This window comes from Lepidochelys kempii, chromosome 21 (genome assembly GCF_965140265.1).
Source record: "Lepidochelys kempii isolate rLepKem1 chromosome 21, rLepKem1.hap2, whole genome shotgun sequence".
In the NCBI taxonomy this organism is placed as follows: domain Eukaryota; kingdom Metazoa; phylum Chordata; order Testudines; family Cheloniidae; genus Lepidochelys; species Lepidochelys kempii.
Window position 1 is genome coordinate 14,725,033 of NC_133276.1, and position 15,812 is coordinate 14,740,844.

General features: G+C 51.0%; 1 protein-coding gene across 4 annotated transcripts in view; it reads right to left on the reverse strand.

The window, feature by feature from the left end:
• Positions 1 to 15,812, reverse strand: part of LGR6 (leucine rich repeat containing G protein-coupled receptor 6) — a 205,712-nt gene that overhangs the window by 82,228 nt on the left and 107,672 nt on the right. For all 4 annotated transcript variants that reach the window (XM_073320016.1, XM_073320018.1, XM_073320017.1 and 1 more), the window contains exon 4: positions 14,143 to 14,214. In XM_073320016.1, coding sequence (XP_073176117.1) covers positions 14,143 to 14,214 — 72 coding nt within the window. The remainder of the gene's footprint in view (positions 1 to 14,142; positions 14,215 to 15,812) is intronic.

The window sequence follows — 15,812 nt, forward strand, 5'->3', positions numbered from 1 at the left end:
TGGATACTCATGTGCATATGTGAGAGAGTTAAGGGTCACGAGTCCCCTTAATAAAGGTCAATGGAAAACATATAGGGAGTTATCCCATGGCTAACACTCTAGAGAGTGTGTGTGTGTGATTTTTTATTTAGAGCCTATAGTGTTCTAGGCCCAATGCAAACAGGCAAGAAGATATGGGCCTCTTCTGGAAGAGATTACAATCTGAACTATGGGTCTGTGAGCTACGGTGCTTGCCTCCTGCCAGGGTCCCGCTGAGAAGCAACATGAAGCTGAGTCTTTAACGTGCCACCAGGCTGCTTATATTGGAAGGAAACAGCAGCCCTGCAATGGAGGATGAGGGGACACCGGGACTCAGGGACTGAAGTCATAGCCCGAACGAAAGCAATAGAAAAACACCAATTGACTCCAGTGGGGTCAGATTTCCTGGCTTCCAGCTTAGGTACACCTTTGTAAGATTACAGCAGGTCTTTTGTGTGCGTGTGTGTGGGGGGGTGTTTGTCTCTTTCTGTCGCGTCCCTGGAACATCTAACTTGGCAATGCAGAAACAGCCGAATTAAGCCAAAACATGTGGCATCCTGCAGAATCCAGTAGGCTTGGGAGCACTGATGGTGAATCCCAAAGAAGTTGAGTTGGGGATGACAGGTAGCACATACCCCAGCATCATATTTTCCATCCACCCCTGCTCTTTAGTTTTAGGAATAATACAGCGCACTTAATTTTTCTGCAGGCTCCTTCATGCAGTGCACCACCAGCGAGATAATCACAAGCTCATGAGAACAGGGAAATTAGAAGAGAGGAAATGACTCAAGCACTTAAAGGGAGCGTTAAAGATGAACGGGGCAGTGCACATATCACCTGGGTGATACCATAATTTGAGATTCTTAGTTCAAGATAAGTGAAAAATTCTGTACACATTCTGGGCCAGATCTTCATCCGATGTAAACGGACATATCTCTGTTGACTTTAGTGGATCTACCCCAGCTGAGCACGTGGTCCAACGCATTCAGTGAATAGAGCCTCCATTTCTGCTTGCAGGACATTTGTGACTTACACCAATTTATTTATTTTGAAAAATTTACCAACTTTTCTTGCACCTCTTTAAAAATTCTGTGTCTTGACTGTGTACTATTCTCTGTAAGCAGCTGAGCTGAGTTAGGCAGCTAAGTCATGTGTATTGTTTCTCTTCTCAGACTGGAGGAGCATGGGAGAACTTCACAGCATAAATAATTGCACGTGCATGCAAATACAAAATTTGGTTTCCATAAAAATTTACATGAGCTACTTTGAAGTTTGCTTCCCATGAACTTTCACATCGTTGACACTCAGTCATTCAGAGTGAGCACCAACTGGAGCTAAGAATGCCTAAGTCTTTGAGTCCTTGGCCATCCCCTCCCTACAAGAGGGTAGGATCTCACTTTCCATGTGGTTGCTCGCTTCCTGATTAAGAAAGCATCTCTTGATGGTGGCAGTCTGTCAGGGCAGTCACGACCAAGGGTCAGAGCAGAGTCAAACCTAAGGCCGGGAATAGTAGAGGAGTTCATAATCAGCTTCCAGACCAGGGTGGATACTAAGAGTCAGAATTCAAGTCAGGCTCCAGGTCAAGAGGCAAAGTCCAAATCAAGCCAAGGTCCAAGCCAGGAGCAGGAATGGTTGTGACAGCTACAGCAAATCCACACTGTTCATAGAATTATAGAATATCAGGTTTGGAAGGGACCTCAGGAGGTCCTCTAGTCCAACCCCCTGCTCAAAGCGGGACCAATCCCTAATTTTTGCCCCAGATCCCTAAATGGCCCCCTCAAGGATTGAACTCACAACCCTGGGTTTAGCAGGCCAATGCTCAAAACACTGAGCTATCCCTCCCCTCCTGTTGTTTAAATATTTCCTGGAATGCCCCTTGGGTTTATAGAGGGTGGGGAGCCAATCAGGAGCCATGAGGCTGCTGCCTGTCAGACTCCTTGAGGCAGGACTTCCCATGGTCTGTGGACACAGAGAGTGACGGGCAATGGAGTGCTAACTAATTGCAACTGCCGCTGGGAGGCAGCGTGGTGCAGTTAGCTACCTAGATGCTCTGCAGACCTGGGTTCTAGACCTATAGGATCTTACACAATCTCACTGGTCATTGCTCAGTCTGTGATTTTCTCTTCTTGGGGAGGATTGTTAAGATAACTTTGGTGTGACATGACATCCTCTGATTCCCAGATCCCTTTAACTTTTACATTTGACCTCTGTGTAGTGCAAAGATGGCTCTAGATTCACTGGCTGATGGTGGGCAAAGGCCAAGGGTCCATGCTGTTTCACTTCTTCCTGTCAGGAGCCTTTCATACCATCGCTTGAGAAATTTTGGGCCCCAGCTGCAGCAGAAGAACCCACTCTGGAGGGTTCCAGAGGGCTGTTCTGGGTAACTGCTCTCTTGTGGGGTTCCAGGAGGCTGTGTTCTGTCATCCCCCCACTGCCCAGTGTGATCTTAGGCCCCGTGGGGAGATAGTGACACACCTTGGGCTTTTGGGATTCTGAGGAGAAGCAGTTCTAGTGTTGTTTTCAGCAGGTCCAGGTGGTGCAGTGCCTTTGTTTTCTTAGTATCTGGACGAGATAAGGACATGGCTGAAGCTTAACTAAGGGGAAGGGTGGTCCTGTAGCCCACTCAGGACATATGGGTTTTCTTCTTGGTTCTGTTTCAGGCCCCCAGTGTGACCAGGGTCACTTCCCTTAGGGAAGGATCTCCTGTCCTGGTTCCAGCACCTTTGCACCTCCTGAGTAGTGCAACGAGGCCAGAATGTAGCCATAGCTGCCTACTTAGGGATTCCTCCAGCCATGGGAACTCAGCTAGTATAAAGCTCCTGCACCAACCGCTGGACTGAAAGTGGTTGCAAGTCTCTGGCCCTGGGCCAGCGCAAAGGCTGCTGCTTTGCCGCAAGATGCCTTTGCAAAGGCAAAATGTTCACTGGAATCTTGATTTGCAACTATATTCCGCAGTCTGCCCAGCACATGGCATGGCTCTCAAAGTGCTGTGTGGATCAGTGGCTGGCGAGTTCATTCCTTCAGCCCACGCTGACTCCCAGACTGCTACAGGGAACAAAGTGTGACCAGTTCTCTTCCAACTACAGAGCATCAGTGTGACGGAGCAGTAAGAGACCCTGTGATCAGCAGGGCCGTCATGTGCTATAGGGCAGGAGGAGCAGTTGACGCTGCTCGAGCGTCCATCGAAGAAAGGTTCAGACAAACGAAGCACCACAAAGAGAGACCCCCGGGGGGGGGGGTTGTATGACCTTAGTAAGCTGCTGGTGGACAGGAAAACACTCTTGAACAATTGTACGGACCTTCACCGGATGCTGACACATGGGGAATGTTCGGACATCAGTGATAAAGCCCTCTAGGTTGAATGGGACAACATCTGTCAAATTGTGCAATATGGGAAGCACTCTCCACTCCAGGTTCTCCAGTTCAGTCACAACGCAGAGCTGAAGGCCACTCTTCCTGATGTGTGAGCAGCTTTGAAGATTCTGCTCACCCTGCTGGTCAGAGTCGCGAGTAGGTGAGTGCAGCTTTTCGAAGCTCAGGCTCACTAAAACACACCTTCGGTCGACGATGGCCGACGAGAGACTGTGATCGCTGGCTATTTTACGGCTTGAAAATGCCATTGGGCCAGTCTTTGGATCTCCCTGATGCTGCGCTTTAGTTTGCAAGGGCCAAAGGTGAGAAAAGCGACGGTTTGAACTACAGGACTCGAGTTAACGTTCTAAGGCGGTTACCTACCGTGACACTATTTAATACTGGTCCACCCAAGGTTGGTGCACAGTTCAATGTCTTGATGTTAGAACATTTCACTTATTCTTAAAATTAAAAAGTTTCTACAAGCTTAGAGGAATTTTTTTTATTTGCTTATATGTGGCATGAATAAATACAGATTTACAGATCCTAGCATGCAAATGTATCGTCTTATGTGACAGGGATAAATTAGGCATGCAAATTGTGTATCAAAGTTGTGAAATGGGCTACACATGCAATAAAAAATAAGGCATTCAAAAGTTTAACAAATAGGGGGGAGGCGCTGAAGATGCTCCTCACCTGGGGTGCCATTCGGTCTAGGGTCTCTCCCCATGCCTGTTCCAAGTGATTCTTCAGACTCTAGGCTGACCTCTTGTGGTTAAACTCGGCCCACTGGCTTGCCCCGGGTTTTGTGTCCTTTTATGGTACAGAAGTGCCATTATGCACTGAAAATGCCCAATGGAAAACACACATTCTCATGCAAGTAAGGAGAGGAGACTAAGCCCACAAACTCTGTCATGCTTCTCCCCTAAAGTCAGCTGCTGGGCTGGAGACAGGAGAGGACTTCAGAGATGATATAAGGTAGCTCTTCTGTCTTTTCCCAAAGCAGCTACTGGTGGAAGAAGGGCCTTTTGGAGGGAGGAGATCCACCTGCCAGAGTGCTTTCATTTTCCAACCTAAGCATTATTTCTGTTAAGATGCGTCTGAAAAACCTGAGGACCCTTACTCTAATGGACGCAGCTCAGAAGGAAAGTCCTCATGGTTGCTTTGTCTGAATCAGAGTCCCTCAAGATTCCAAATTCCTCAGCTACTTAATAGCTTCTTCTCAACTCCCCTTATACTGTGCTCCATAACCCCACCTTATGGCCCATAAATCACATTAATAATACAGAGCTAGCCTTGTCACAAGATAAATTCTGCGCCAGCAGATTGTAAATTGATGTCACATTATCCCTGTTTTATAGACGCCTCTTCTACTTCCGCAGCTTTCTATCCTGTAAACATTCAGTGGAAGTGAATTTTCTTTTTACCCGTATTCCATCAAATGTGATTTATAAGGAACAATAATGCCCTTAATGGCAAGCTGTCAAATCTCAAACAGGTCAAAGGTGAGAGATGAAAATGGGGAGAATTCAGAGGAACTCTTCAGGCCATGCTAATTCCGAAATGATTTTTTTCCCCCTTCCATCTGTCATAAAAAAATGTATATGCTTGTGAGAGTTTGATCGGGTGGGGGAGCGTTTTTCCCTTTGTCTACATCAAAGCCTACATACCTGCAAATTCCTAGAAGTCATTCCTTGCGTGTTAATCTCCAGCATACATATAAAAATAATTATCTCCCCTAAGGGGCCAGGGCTGGAAGAGTCTTGATTGTGATTCCATCAGGTTCCAAACAGTTCCTGCTAAGGATATCAGGACTAAGGGTGTCTCCAGCAGCAATTAAGAACTTGGAGGCACCTTGTTACAGAGGTCACAGCCTCCACCCTACCCCCTCATGACATGGGGTGGCCCTGCAGCACCCTGCCTCAGTTTCTCGGAGGTTTCCAAAAATAATCCACTCGCTGCAAAATTCTTTAAACAAGCTCCCTCCTCCCTGCTCCCGGGGTCCAGTTCATTTAACATAGCCCAGCTCCCAAAGTGAGCTCCCTTTCACCCACCCTTAAGTTCAGAGTTTCACAGCCCTCCTCCTGGGACTGCGTCCTTTACGACCTGGCATCCCGCAGGGTTTCACAGCCCTCTGGGGACCAGGTACTAGCTGAGCTATTGCTTTCAGCATCCCCTCACAGCCTTTCTGCAGCCATTCATCACCACCACTTCCCCTTTGTCCCGCAGCCTCTGGGCTAGATAAGGTAGAGACCTGATTGGGTCACATGATCTTCATTTCCCCCACCTGGGGCTGCGACCCATCTCCCTGTAAATGGCAAGCCAGCCTATCACACTCCTGTTCTCCAGGGACATATATCCAGCCCTAAAACCGGCAGCACGGATAGCGTGATTCCTTCCTGCACTAAGATTTGTCCATTGCCCTTTCTTCCTCCTTCCATAGTAACCTTCTTCACCTTCGGCAGACATGATTTTCCCTGGGAGGAAGGAAAACTGAGTTACTTTAAATAACCCAGATGTGGGCACGGGGCAGGGCTGGACGGGCTTTCAGAACCCCAGGCAGGCTCTGAGCATCGGTAGAGACAAAGCAGGAGATGGACTATGAGGCTTGAAACAACTGGAGCCTTTCCGGTGACTTCAGTTGGAAGCTGGATGGCGGCCACAGTGGGCAAGTTTTGTTAACGTGGCGGCACTTTCCCTCTGCGGGATCTATCTGGTAACGTCAAGAGGAAAGACATTCAGGTGTAGTGTTAGGATAAATGTTGTCAAGTCCAGCAGTGGCACAAGAAGCCAAGGGAGGGTATGCGAGGGCCCTTGATGGAAAGGTTCACGGTCAAGCCTGATGCTATGCAGCACGGATAACAACACGACTTTGCCTTGTTGTCCGAGACGCCCAACGCACGTCACACACAAGTAATGAAATTCCCACCCTCTCTGTGCGCGCGTGTGAGATTATCCCTGTTTTAAAGGGAGGGGTACGTGAGGAGCAGACGGGCGAAGGACCTTGCCCACGGTCCCACACAGAGTGAACAGCAGAGCTAGGCCCAGGATGGCTGGTGGTTCAGGTGCTGGCCTAGTGTAACACCTCCTAAGTGTACCTCAGCGTGTTTTTGTATTTTGACCGGGATGATATGACTCTTAGCTAAAGCAGTGGAGCAGACTCATTAATCTCTAAGTGGTCTCGGTGCCACTAGATGGGACAGAACACCACACCCCACCCAGGAGGTGTGTGGGTTACACTAGCACCTAGAAGACCTAGGTTCAAATCCCAGCTCTGCCACCAGTTCCCTTGGCAAGTCACTTTGTCTCTCTGTATCTGTTCCCTAGTCACAGGACGTAACAGTGGTGTTACGAGATGCTAAGGCGATTGGGGCTGCGTGAGGACCACTGACTGACTTGAATGGGAATTCCTTATACCCTGCCTGGGGAAAAGTAGCTCCCAGGGGTCTTGCTTCTGAGTCCCCGGCTCCCTCGCCATTAGACTGCATTGCCTGTGTAGCAGAGGGATCGTGACACCAATCGTGCCAGGAGAGGGCACGCTTGAAATCTCTTCCAACCCAAAGGATTCTGAGGGGCCAGGGATTAAAATAGCCCCTTCTCCCCTCCTTGTTCAATCTGTGACGGTGTCGACCTAGTGAGGTGCGTGCCACGACCTGCTCTGGCTGGACAGAGCTCCGCATGGCTATTAGGTCCTGCCATGGCGAGGGCCGTGGTCCGCCATGGCAGGGCTGAACGACAGCAGCTACTTTGGGGGAGCCTTCCACAGTGGCACTTCCAGGAGCGTGTGGACTCAAAACCAGACAAGGAAACAGGCTGCGACTCCCTGGAGATTACTGAATAGCAGCCGGTGCTGGAGGAGCACTGAGACCCTCCCTGGCAGCTCTAATTGCCGCAAAACTACCTGAGCCACCTCCCACTATAGAATCAGCCTGCTGCCTTCTAAGCGCCATTCCCCAGTACTGCTCTGCAGAGAACCTACCGAAAGGCCCAGCCATTCCCGTCACTTTTGACCATCATTTGCAGGAGAAAAACCAAGAGTTTCTCTTGATCTTTTAATCCACCATGGCTCCTTTCCCTCTTTCCCTCGCTCTCCTTCTGCAAGCCCAGTAATTATAATTTATAGCACCTGCTTGCTTTGAAACTCCTTGGATTCCTTTCATCTGGCAGAGGAACAGACGCAATGCCCATCTGCTTTAGGTAAGAGCTCGCAAACCGCAGAGTCGTTAATTAGACTGACACACGACTGTTCCAGAGTACACATGGCATTCTGCTACCGCACCTATAAACCGCTGGTAACCAGACACCCTGCCAGGAGATCTCAACGGGACTGGAACATTACATAAGAGGCTGGCACCCGGTCTGCTTTGACCAGACGTTGCCATCACGTGTACGTGCTCTTCTCTCTAATCTCTCCTGTTGCGTTTCAGAATGGACACAAAAGGCAGAGCAAGCCCCTGTGAGAAGCAGCCCCTCCGGAGCAGGCAATTGGGCCGTTTTATAAGGCTCTGGGTTTTCATTTCTTTTTAAATCCAAATTCCTCTTTCCATTTGTCTGGCTACTCTTTGCTGACAGCTCCCCAGAGCTCTGTAGGGTTCCTGCTCCCCGCAGCAGTGGATGATGGAGGTGATTCTAAAACAGAGTACCTCTGGCTGCAGAGTGATTGAACTTGCAACCAGGGGTGTGCCACAGATCTCAGAACGAGGGGGGATATGGTGCTGGTGGGATGGGAGGGGCAGATGAGGTGGGGGGAACAAGGTGCATTTCCTCCTGCAGGAGGCAGCTTTAAAATCACCACCCCCGACCCAGAAATTTCAAACAGGTGAGTCTAAATTCAGCAGGGGCCCAGGGCAGCGGGAGGGGAGGACCAGGGACCCAGCAGGGGAAGGACAGAGAAAGTCGGGTCGGCAGGTGAACAACGCTGCAGGAGCATAGCATTGGGCGGGCGGGCGGGCAGCAAGCAGCCGCAGCAGCACCAGTGCAGGGTGGCTGCGGTCAGGAGGAAAAGCTGCGTCTCCATCTCTGGCACCGGTTATGACACCTGCTCCCTAAGGCCAGCTTGTCCCCATGGCATAGACAGGATCAAGCATATTAACGCCTGCTGCAAGGAAACGCCCAGCAGGGGTCGGTCATGGATTGTGCACTCCTAATTCACATGCAACCACAGCTGAGTGATGCACAATGAATAAACCCCATGCAGTTGCTGGAGCGGGGTCCCAGCCTCCAGCCAGACACCTCCCCCACACGCCTACCAACACCCATGAGGCAGGTGCAGGCAGTCGAAGATGGGGTAACCTCCATGCTGAGGAGCTGGAATAGAGTGTGAGAAGGTTAATGTAGATTGGGGGCCACTTCTTACCCCTTCGTCTTCACTGCTTTGGCTGCTACCTTCCTCCTGCATCCTCCTGGGGGTACTTAAGGGGTGGTATTTTCTCAAGCTCCCCCCACGGCCTCGGACTAGGGCACGCTTCTGCTAAAATGATCTGCTCTCGGCGGGAGGCAGAGTGCTACCGACGCATACACCATCTGCGAGCTGGGGACACGCGGCAGACCCCCGAGGTGCACTGCTCGCTGTTGCTTCAGCCCATTGCACTGAGATTCACCTTGCCCGGCTGGAAATCCTGCCGGCATTGCTTTCCCGGCTGAGATCACGCTACGTTTTGCAGGAGGCAGCTAAGTTGCCTTATCAGAACTGTCGTGCTCCAAAAACTAAGAGTGCATCTAAAAAACCAGGGAAGAAATAGGACAACGGCGGTCCCCCCAGTACAGTATGTGTAACCCACACACCTCCCGGGTGTGGTGTTCTGTGTCCCAGCTTGTGGCACTGAGACTACTTAGAGAGAGAGCTTGCTCTACAGCCGCTTGGCTTTTAGCTCATGTGGTAAAGGCTCGTGCACTAAGCTCCAGCTGTCCCAGGTTCAATCCCGCCCACCGACGACCGGGGTTTACCCATGCACAGGGCCCCCTCTGCTTTCAATCCAAAACATGCCTGAATCCAAATTCAGTCTGTTTCTCCCCATGCCTTCTGTTCTTACATTTAATGGGGTTCCAAACTTAGTTGGGACCATTCGGTTCAGTTCAGTGCTGAGTCCTAAGGGCACGTGTTGCAAAGGGGCACTCAGGGGCATTCGTTTGAATGCCACATGGCTGGTCAGTTCACCTGTGTTCATCCCTTTGTATTTGCAACATGGGTTTTTGTTCGGGGAGCAGCTGGCCTCCAAGCGAAAACCCACAAGGAAATGAGAACAAGGGAATTTATGAATGAACAAGAGTTTCTCTAATTGTTTCTTGTTATTTTCCTGTTTAAACAGTTCCGGCTATCCAAACAGAGGGCAGAAACTATACCACGTGACTTAGATGACTGGTCACAGAGCATGAATCAAACTAAAAAGCAAACACAGGCAGACAATTGGGCATCCAACCATCCAGCCAATGGAGCACAGCAGGATGGCCCTTTGACAATTCCAGAGTAATTTCCCAACAAATAATATTTGTACTGTTATGAGAAGCCAAAATCCTGATTTCATCCAAAAAACCCAAGCAAATCAAACCCACTGTGAGGCAGGCTTGTCTCGAACCCGAACACTCTCCAGCATTTTGGAGGAGGCTCCTGTGGACGTTTACATGCGAGTTTCCTCCCTCCGCACCCGACTCTGCTCTGAACTCACATCGGAGTCACTGCATTGTGACTTCATAACGGTTGCTGGGGCAACAGCCAGTGATGTCAGGGACGCAGCCGCCTGCCCGGACTGCAAGAGAAATTTGTTCTAACACATAGAGCTGCAAGAGCGAGAAAATAAACAGGACACAATCGGGTTTTGTCCATGCTCCCCCCACACACTCAAGTTTGCTCCAATCTGCAAGCCCTGTCAGCTTAGGATATTTTATGGTGTGTTCCCTGACGGCACGACAGTCAGTTAATATTCCACGAAGTGCCAGGCAAGCCCCAGAACTCAGGGTGATGAACAGCCACAAAATCCTTTCCCATTTCTGAATGGAAAGACCAGAAGCTCTGGGCAAGGTGAACAAGCCCGGTCTCACATACCCCAACTCGTAAAGCTTGGAAGCCACACTGCAATGATATATGGATGTTCCAATCTGGTTACTATGCCGGTAATAAATACATGTGAGCCTCATAAACTTGTGGAAAATTACTCACAGATACTTGAATTACGAAGAGAGAAAAAAATCTCTAATACAGAGCTGCCTTCTCTTCTTCAGAAATGGCTGTCTCTATGGAGACACGGCTAGAACCCAGGGGCTCGTGGCCAGGGGCCAGTTACTTGCATTCAAAGATGTATTGGCAGCACCAATGAAACCGGCGCAAATCAGCTTATATCTGCCTTAAAACACAATGAAGTTTGCTACAGGGGAACGCTGTTTACTCCACAACCTTTCATCTCTCTCAAATCAGACCCAATTTATCCGAATGGCCACTCGTCCGACGGAAATAGGTGGAATGGGGAGGTCACTGCAGAAGGGTATTTCTGGAGTAATCTTGGCTCTCAGAGGAAAATTGCTGCACATGAACAAACAGAGGATGAGAGCTTTTCTTTATGAGTATAGTGTAGAGGAGGAGGGTAGTGTCCCTTTAAATACTTTGAGAGTCCTCTAGTGGAGCTCACTGTGTTCTGTGTTTTGACGCTACCAAAAGCCATCGGGAGCGGCCGCCTGTGTAGGCAGCTACGCCTGGCATGTTGTGTATCGTCAGGAAACACAATTATCTGGACTCCACTGGGCCCATGCGATTGCTCCAGACAATCACTGCTGGGTAAAGAGCAAAGACACAGCAGTGTCAGCGAGTCAGTGTCTTTCTGATCCTGGCTCCAAGAGGGGTCAGTGGCCGAAGGACCCCAAACCTTTCAGAATAGCCCTCCAAGATTGTGTTTGCCTCCCACAGGCCAATCCAATCCCAGGGAATCCCATGGAACCAAATACGACCCTGGTGTCAGAGGGGAGCAACTCCAGCAGCTTTGCTGGAGTCACACCAGCCCCCCGGGAACTCTGAAGGTGATCTCCAGGCATTGGCGCAGCGATGGAGCACCAGCTTCGTGGCTTTACAGAGCTGAGCTGGAACCTGGCTGCAATCTGATGTGGGCGCAGGTCAGTCCCACACCACAAAACTAACTGCAACACATCTTCGCCCTGTGCCACCATCTGCTGGGCTCAGAGCGTTGCAGGTGTGTGCAGCCGGAATATACCTTCCGTGCCGCCTGGGGTCCCACGCGTGGGAAGCTCCGGCTCACCACTGCCTGCCTAGGTGCAGGTCGAATGCACCTCTGCTTTCAGTGTCATGTTAGGGACCACAGCACTGCAAATCTGAGAAGAAGAAGAATATACAGACAGAAACTCCCCATGCCAGCCTGGTAACAGCCTCGCAAGACTCTGCTCTCTGCTTGATCTGCAGGGTGGGCTCGGTGAATCGAAAAGCAAACTTCGTGGTGACTCTCTCCTGATGCAATCTAGATAGATGGATGCTGCAGCGCCGGAGCACCCTGCCCTAGTACTGACCCAGTCTGAGCCTGCCGTGCTGGAGAAACGGGACGGGTCGTACCCCCCCGAACTTTAACCAAGTCCCTGGGTTGCTGTGCTGCCCAGCCTCCTGGCGCTCTCGGCATCCTTTGCATGCGTCACACCGGGGTGGGTGTTCAGCCACGGGGATTGAACCTGGCACCTCTGGCTCTAAAAGCACAGACAGACTTTCTGTTAGCTCAGGCAGGCTCTTCGGCATCTGTGTGGCCTGGCCACCACCAGAGGGGGACATAACATCACACCAGCTGGCTCCCACATGCACTGCAGAGCAGGTCACTACCTGGGCACTCCGCACTGAGCTGGGAGAAAGGGGAGCTGTCAAGCCCAGGTGCGGGGCATTGTGCTGGCTGGCTGCCTGGCACTGCCCCTCCGGGTAGATGTCTGCCTGCAGTGGGGTGCTGAGCAGGGGTCTGCCCGCGACAGGCCCAGAGCGCTGCTGTGGCAAATGCTGCATGAGATGGGGTTTGGCTAGAACAACAGGGTCTGCTCCTCCCTGCACAGCCTAATCTTGCTGTTTCTGTAGGATTGGTGTAGAACAGACCACATGGCGCACCTCGCATCTAGGCCTCACCGCTCCTCCAGCAGGTGGGCAGCGTTTCCCCCATTTGACAGATCTGGGGAGGCAGGAGGGGAAGAAAGGAGAGCCAGAGGGAGGAAGGGGGTGATCGTGGGCAGAGTCAGCGACAGCACCAACTACCGGTAGCAACAAACACTTTGAAAGCGCTACCGGCAGAATTAACAGTCTCAGGCTGCTTTAAAACATACAGAGAATGCATACAGACCAGCCACAAACCCGCTGGAAAACATGAAGCATTAAAAATGACCTCATTTAAAGCACTTTTGTGTGGGGAAAAGAACCCTGACATTTCAGCTCTCCGATTCTTCACCAACCTTGCAGGGTGTGTGTGTGTGTGAATGAAAACAGAATGTTATCACACAGTGAAAAATGCCTGGAAATTACTCCATCCATGGTCACGCTAATAAGGGCTTGTCTACACTTAAAAGGCTCCCGTGGCACAGCGGTCGTGCTTCAGTGTAGACACTGCCTACGCCGATGGGAGGCGTTCTCCCGTCGCCGTCGTTAATCCACCTCCCTAAGAGGCGGTAGATGGGAGAATTCTTCCGTCAACCTATCGATCTAGCACTGTCTACACGGGGAGTTAGGTCAGCCTAACTACACCGGTTGGGGGTGGGTTGTGGATTCTTAAACACCCCTGAGCGACATCGCTGGGTCAACCTACCTTTTTAGTGTAGAGGAGGCCAACTGTCAAAGTAGTTACGCCTTAAACTCAATGGGAGGGCCAGGCATGGAACCCTGCAGTCCCGGCTCTGAGGCCAGGACAACCCCTGAACGTTGTACTAATGTAACTAGTTCCATTACGGGGGGCGGTGGGGGTGTGTGTGTGATATTTTTAATCAATATCATCAGACCGGTACAAGCCCTAGCATGGCTGCAGATATGCTGGTATAAAGGTGCCTTATACTGGTATGGCCTATTCCCCTTCCTGTCTAGGAATCACTATTTGGATATTAAGCACTTTTATACCAGTTTAGGTGCAGCCACACTAGGCCTCAGGGTTTGTACCTCTGCAGTAAAACTGTTGCATGCAAACAAGGCCTGAGGCTTTGTCTACACTGCCAAGTTGTCGACAAAACTTTTGTCTTTCACGGGTGCTTTAAAAAGCCCCCTCCCCAAAGACAAAAGTTTTGCCGTGGCAAGCGACAGTGTGAACATGGCTTTGTCCGCAGGAGCGCTCTCCTGCCGACAAACCGAATGCCGCTCGCAGGGGTGGAAGTATTTTGTCGGCAAAAGCAACGACAAAGCGCCGACAAAGAGCGTTTACACACGCCGACTTCTAGCGACAAGGCTGTCGCAACACAGCCCTGTTGCTAAAAGCTGCATGGTGTAGACAAGCCCACAGTCCCCTACTCAAACCTGCTAGGCTCTGTGCTGCTCCAGGCTAGACTGTAACCGCAGGGCTAGGGGTATAGCTTGCCTCGTAGAGAGCCTTTTCCCAGGGCTCCTGGAAACCTACACCAGCAGCGGTGGCCTTCTCACATGGGGAGGTCTAATTCCAGCAACCCTAACAAGACAGTGGTCCCACCACAACAGGTGCCCTCCCTCCCCACAAGATTAGGGACAGTAGCTCACGAGGGGAAAGACAAGGCAGAAGTGACAGAGGAACTAATGACTCTGGTGCTGAGAAGCCAGCAGCTCCCAGCGGGGATCCTTTAATGACTTACAGAGACTGGAGGTTTGGAAGATCACTCAGTGCCTCGGCGGGGATCCGGCTGAGCTGGTTGTTCTGCAACATCCTATAATGAGAAAAGAAAAGGCTTTAAAAAACCAACACCCTGGAGGCTTCCCCCACTCCCTGGGCTTGGAGACACAAAGCCTCAAGCTCTCTCCAGTGTGGGAGGGGATGGGAGGGAGGCTCGGGGTGCACAGGGTTCCTGAAACGCAGCCTTGTAGGCTGCAAATAAGTGACTGGCAATCCCTGCAGAGAGTAGCACTAACACGGAGTCTGCCCTGCGGCTGGGCGGTGTAATTCCCAGCTCAGCGAGACATACCCTCTCTAGCTCTGCTCAGCAGCATTTGCGGCCATGGAGGTGTGGCCAGGGGCCCAAATACAGCCCCGCCTGAGATCCTCGGTACGTACCCGAGCGGCTAGCCCAGACGGCCACCTGAGCTGCCATGGCCACACGGCTACTTTCAGGTAGCTCGGGCAGAGCTAGCACGTAGATGTCTACCAGAGCTGGGATTTACCCCTGCAGCTATGGTGCAGTGCTCCCCATGGTGATCAACGATCCTGCAGCAGAGAGGCCCATGGGGAACAAAAGTGGTGTTTGATGGGAAAGTTTGGGGTAGGCATTGGGGTGCATGAGACATTAAAGGGTCCTCTCCTGATCCCCAAGTCTTGATGCAGAGGGACTGGCCCCACGCTAATAGGGATGGACCCTGGCGTTGTGTGTCCTTCTGGGAGCACAGAGCAGGCCTTTCTCGGGTGGCTGGGTTATCTAATTCCTGGTGTTTTTAAGAATAACAGGATTCCACATGGATACAGATGTTACTGCTATTAATACATTATTAATTATTATTATTAGGACTATTGAGGGAGCGTTCCCCACCCTGACGTGCTAGCAAGGGGGCTGGGTGAATTTTAACAGCAATGCAGCATGCAGAAGTGAGGGACCCAGGCACCCTGCTGGGGCTGAGGGACCCAGGCACTCTGCAGAGGGCAGGTGAGGTCACACCTGTAGCACTGAACGCAGGGGAGGCAGGGAAGGACTCCAGAGGGTACAGAAGCGGGTTCTGAAGAAGGTAAAGGACCGCAAAGGTTATGCAGTAACTAAGGGAACAGCAGCTTTGCCCTCAGGCTGCTTTGGAGAGAGACAGATGAGGGCTATAACCATCCCACTAGTTCCATGGGAACATTTCGAATTGGCTTTGGTGACTTGTACACAGTCACACTGCGAGCCAATAGCAGAGCCAGGAATAGAACCCAGGAGTCCTGCCACCCAGTCTGCTGCCCTGTGCAGCTTCCCACTGGACATGCTCTCATGTTCCAAGCAAATGCCCAGGGATGGGGACCAGCCACAAAGGTCAAACTGGATCTGGCTTTCCAGGGGGAGTTAGAGCAGGGGAGTTGGCCTGGCCCATTGTAAAGAGAAGGGCCATTTGCAAAATCCATGTGCAGATTGGGGTTTGGATCCCCAAGACCCTGAAGGCCCAGGAATGTCCAATATTTAGGGTGCCATTTCTGGCAGCAAATATTACAGCAGGGATCAAAAGATTCCTCCAGCCTTCCTCAGCCAAAGCATTGGCATTGTCAGGTCCATGACACGCTGAAGTACAAACATTTGATCACTGACCCATTGAGTGTGTGGTCCCTGTATTCCCAGCATTGCTAACC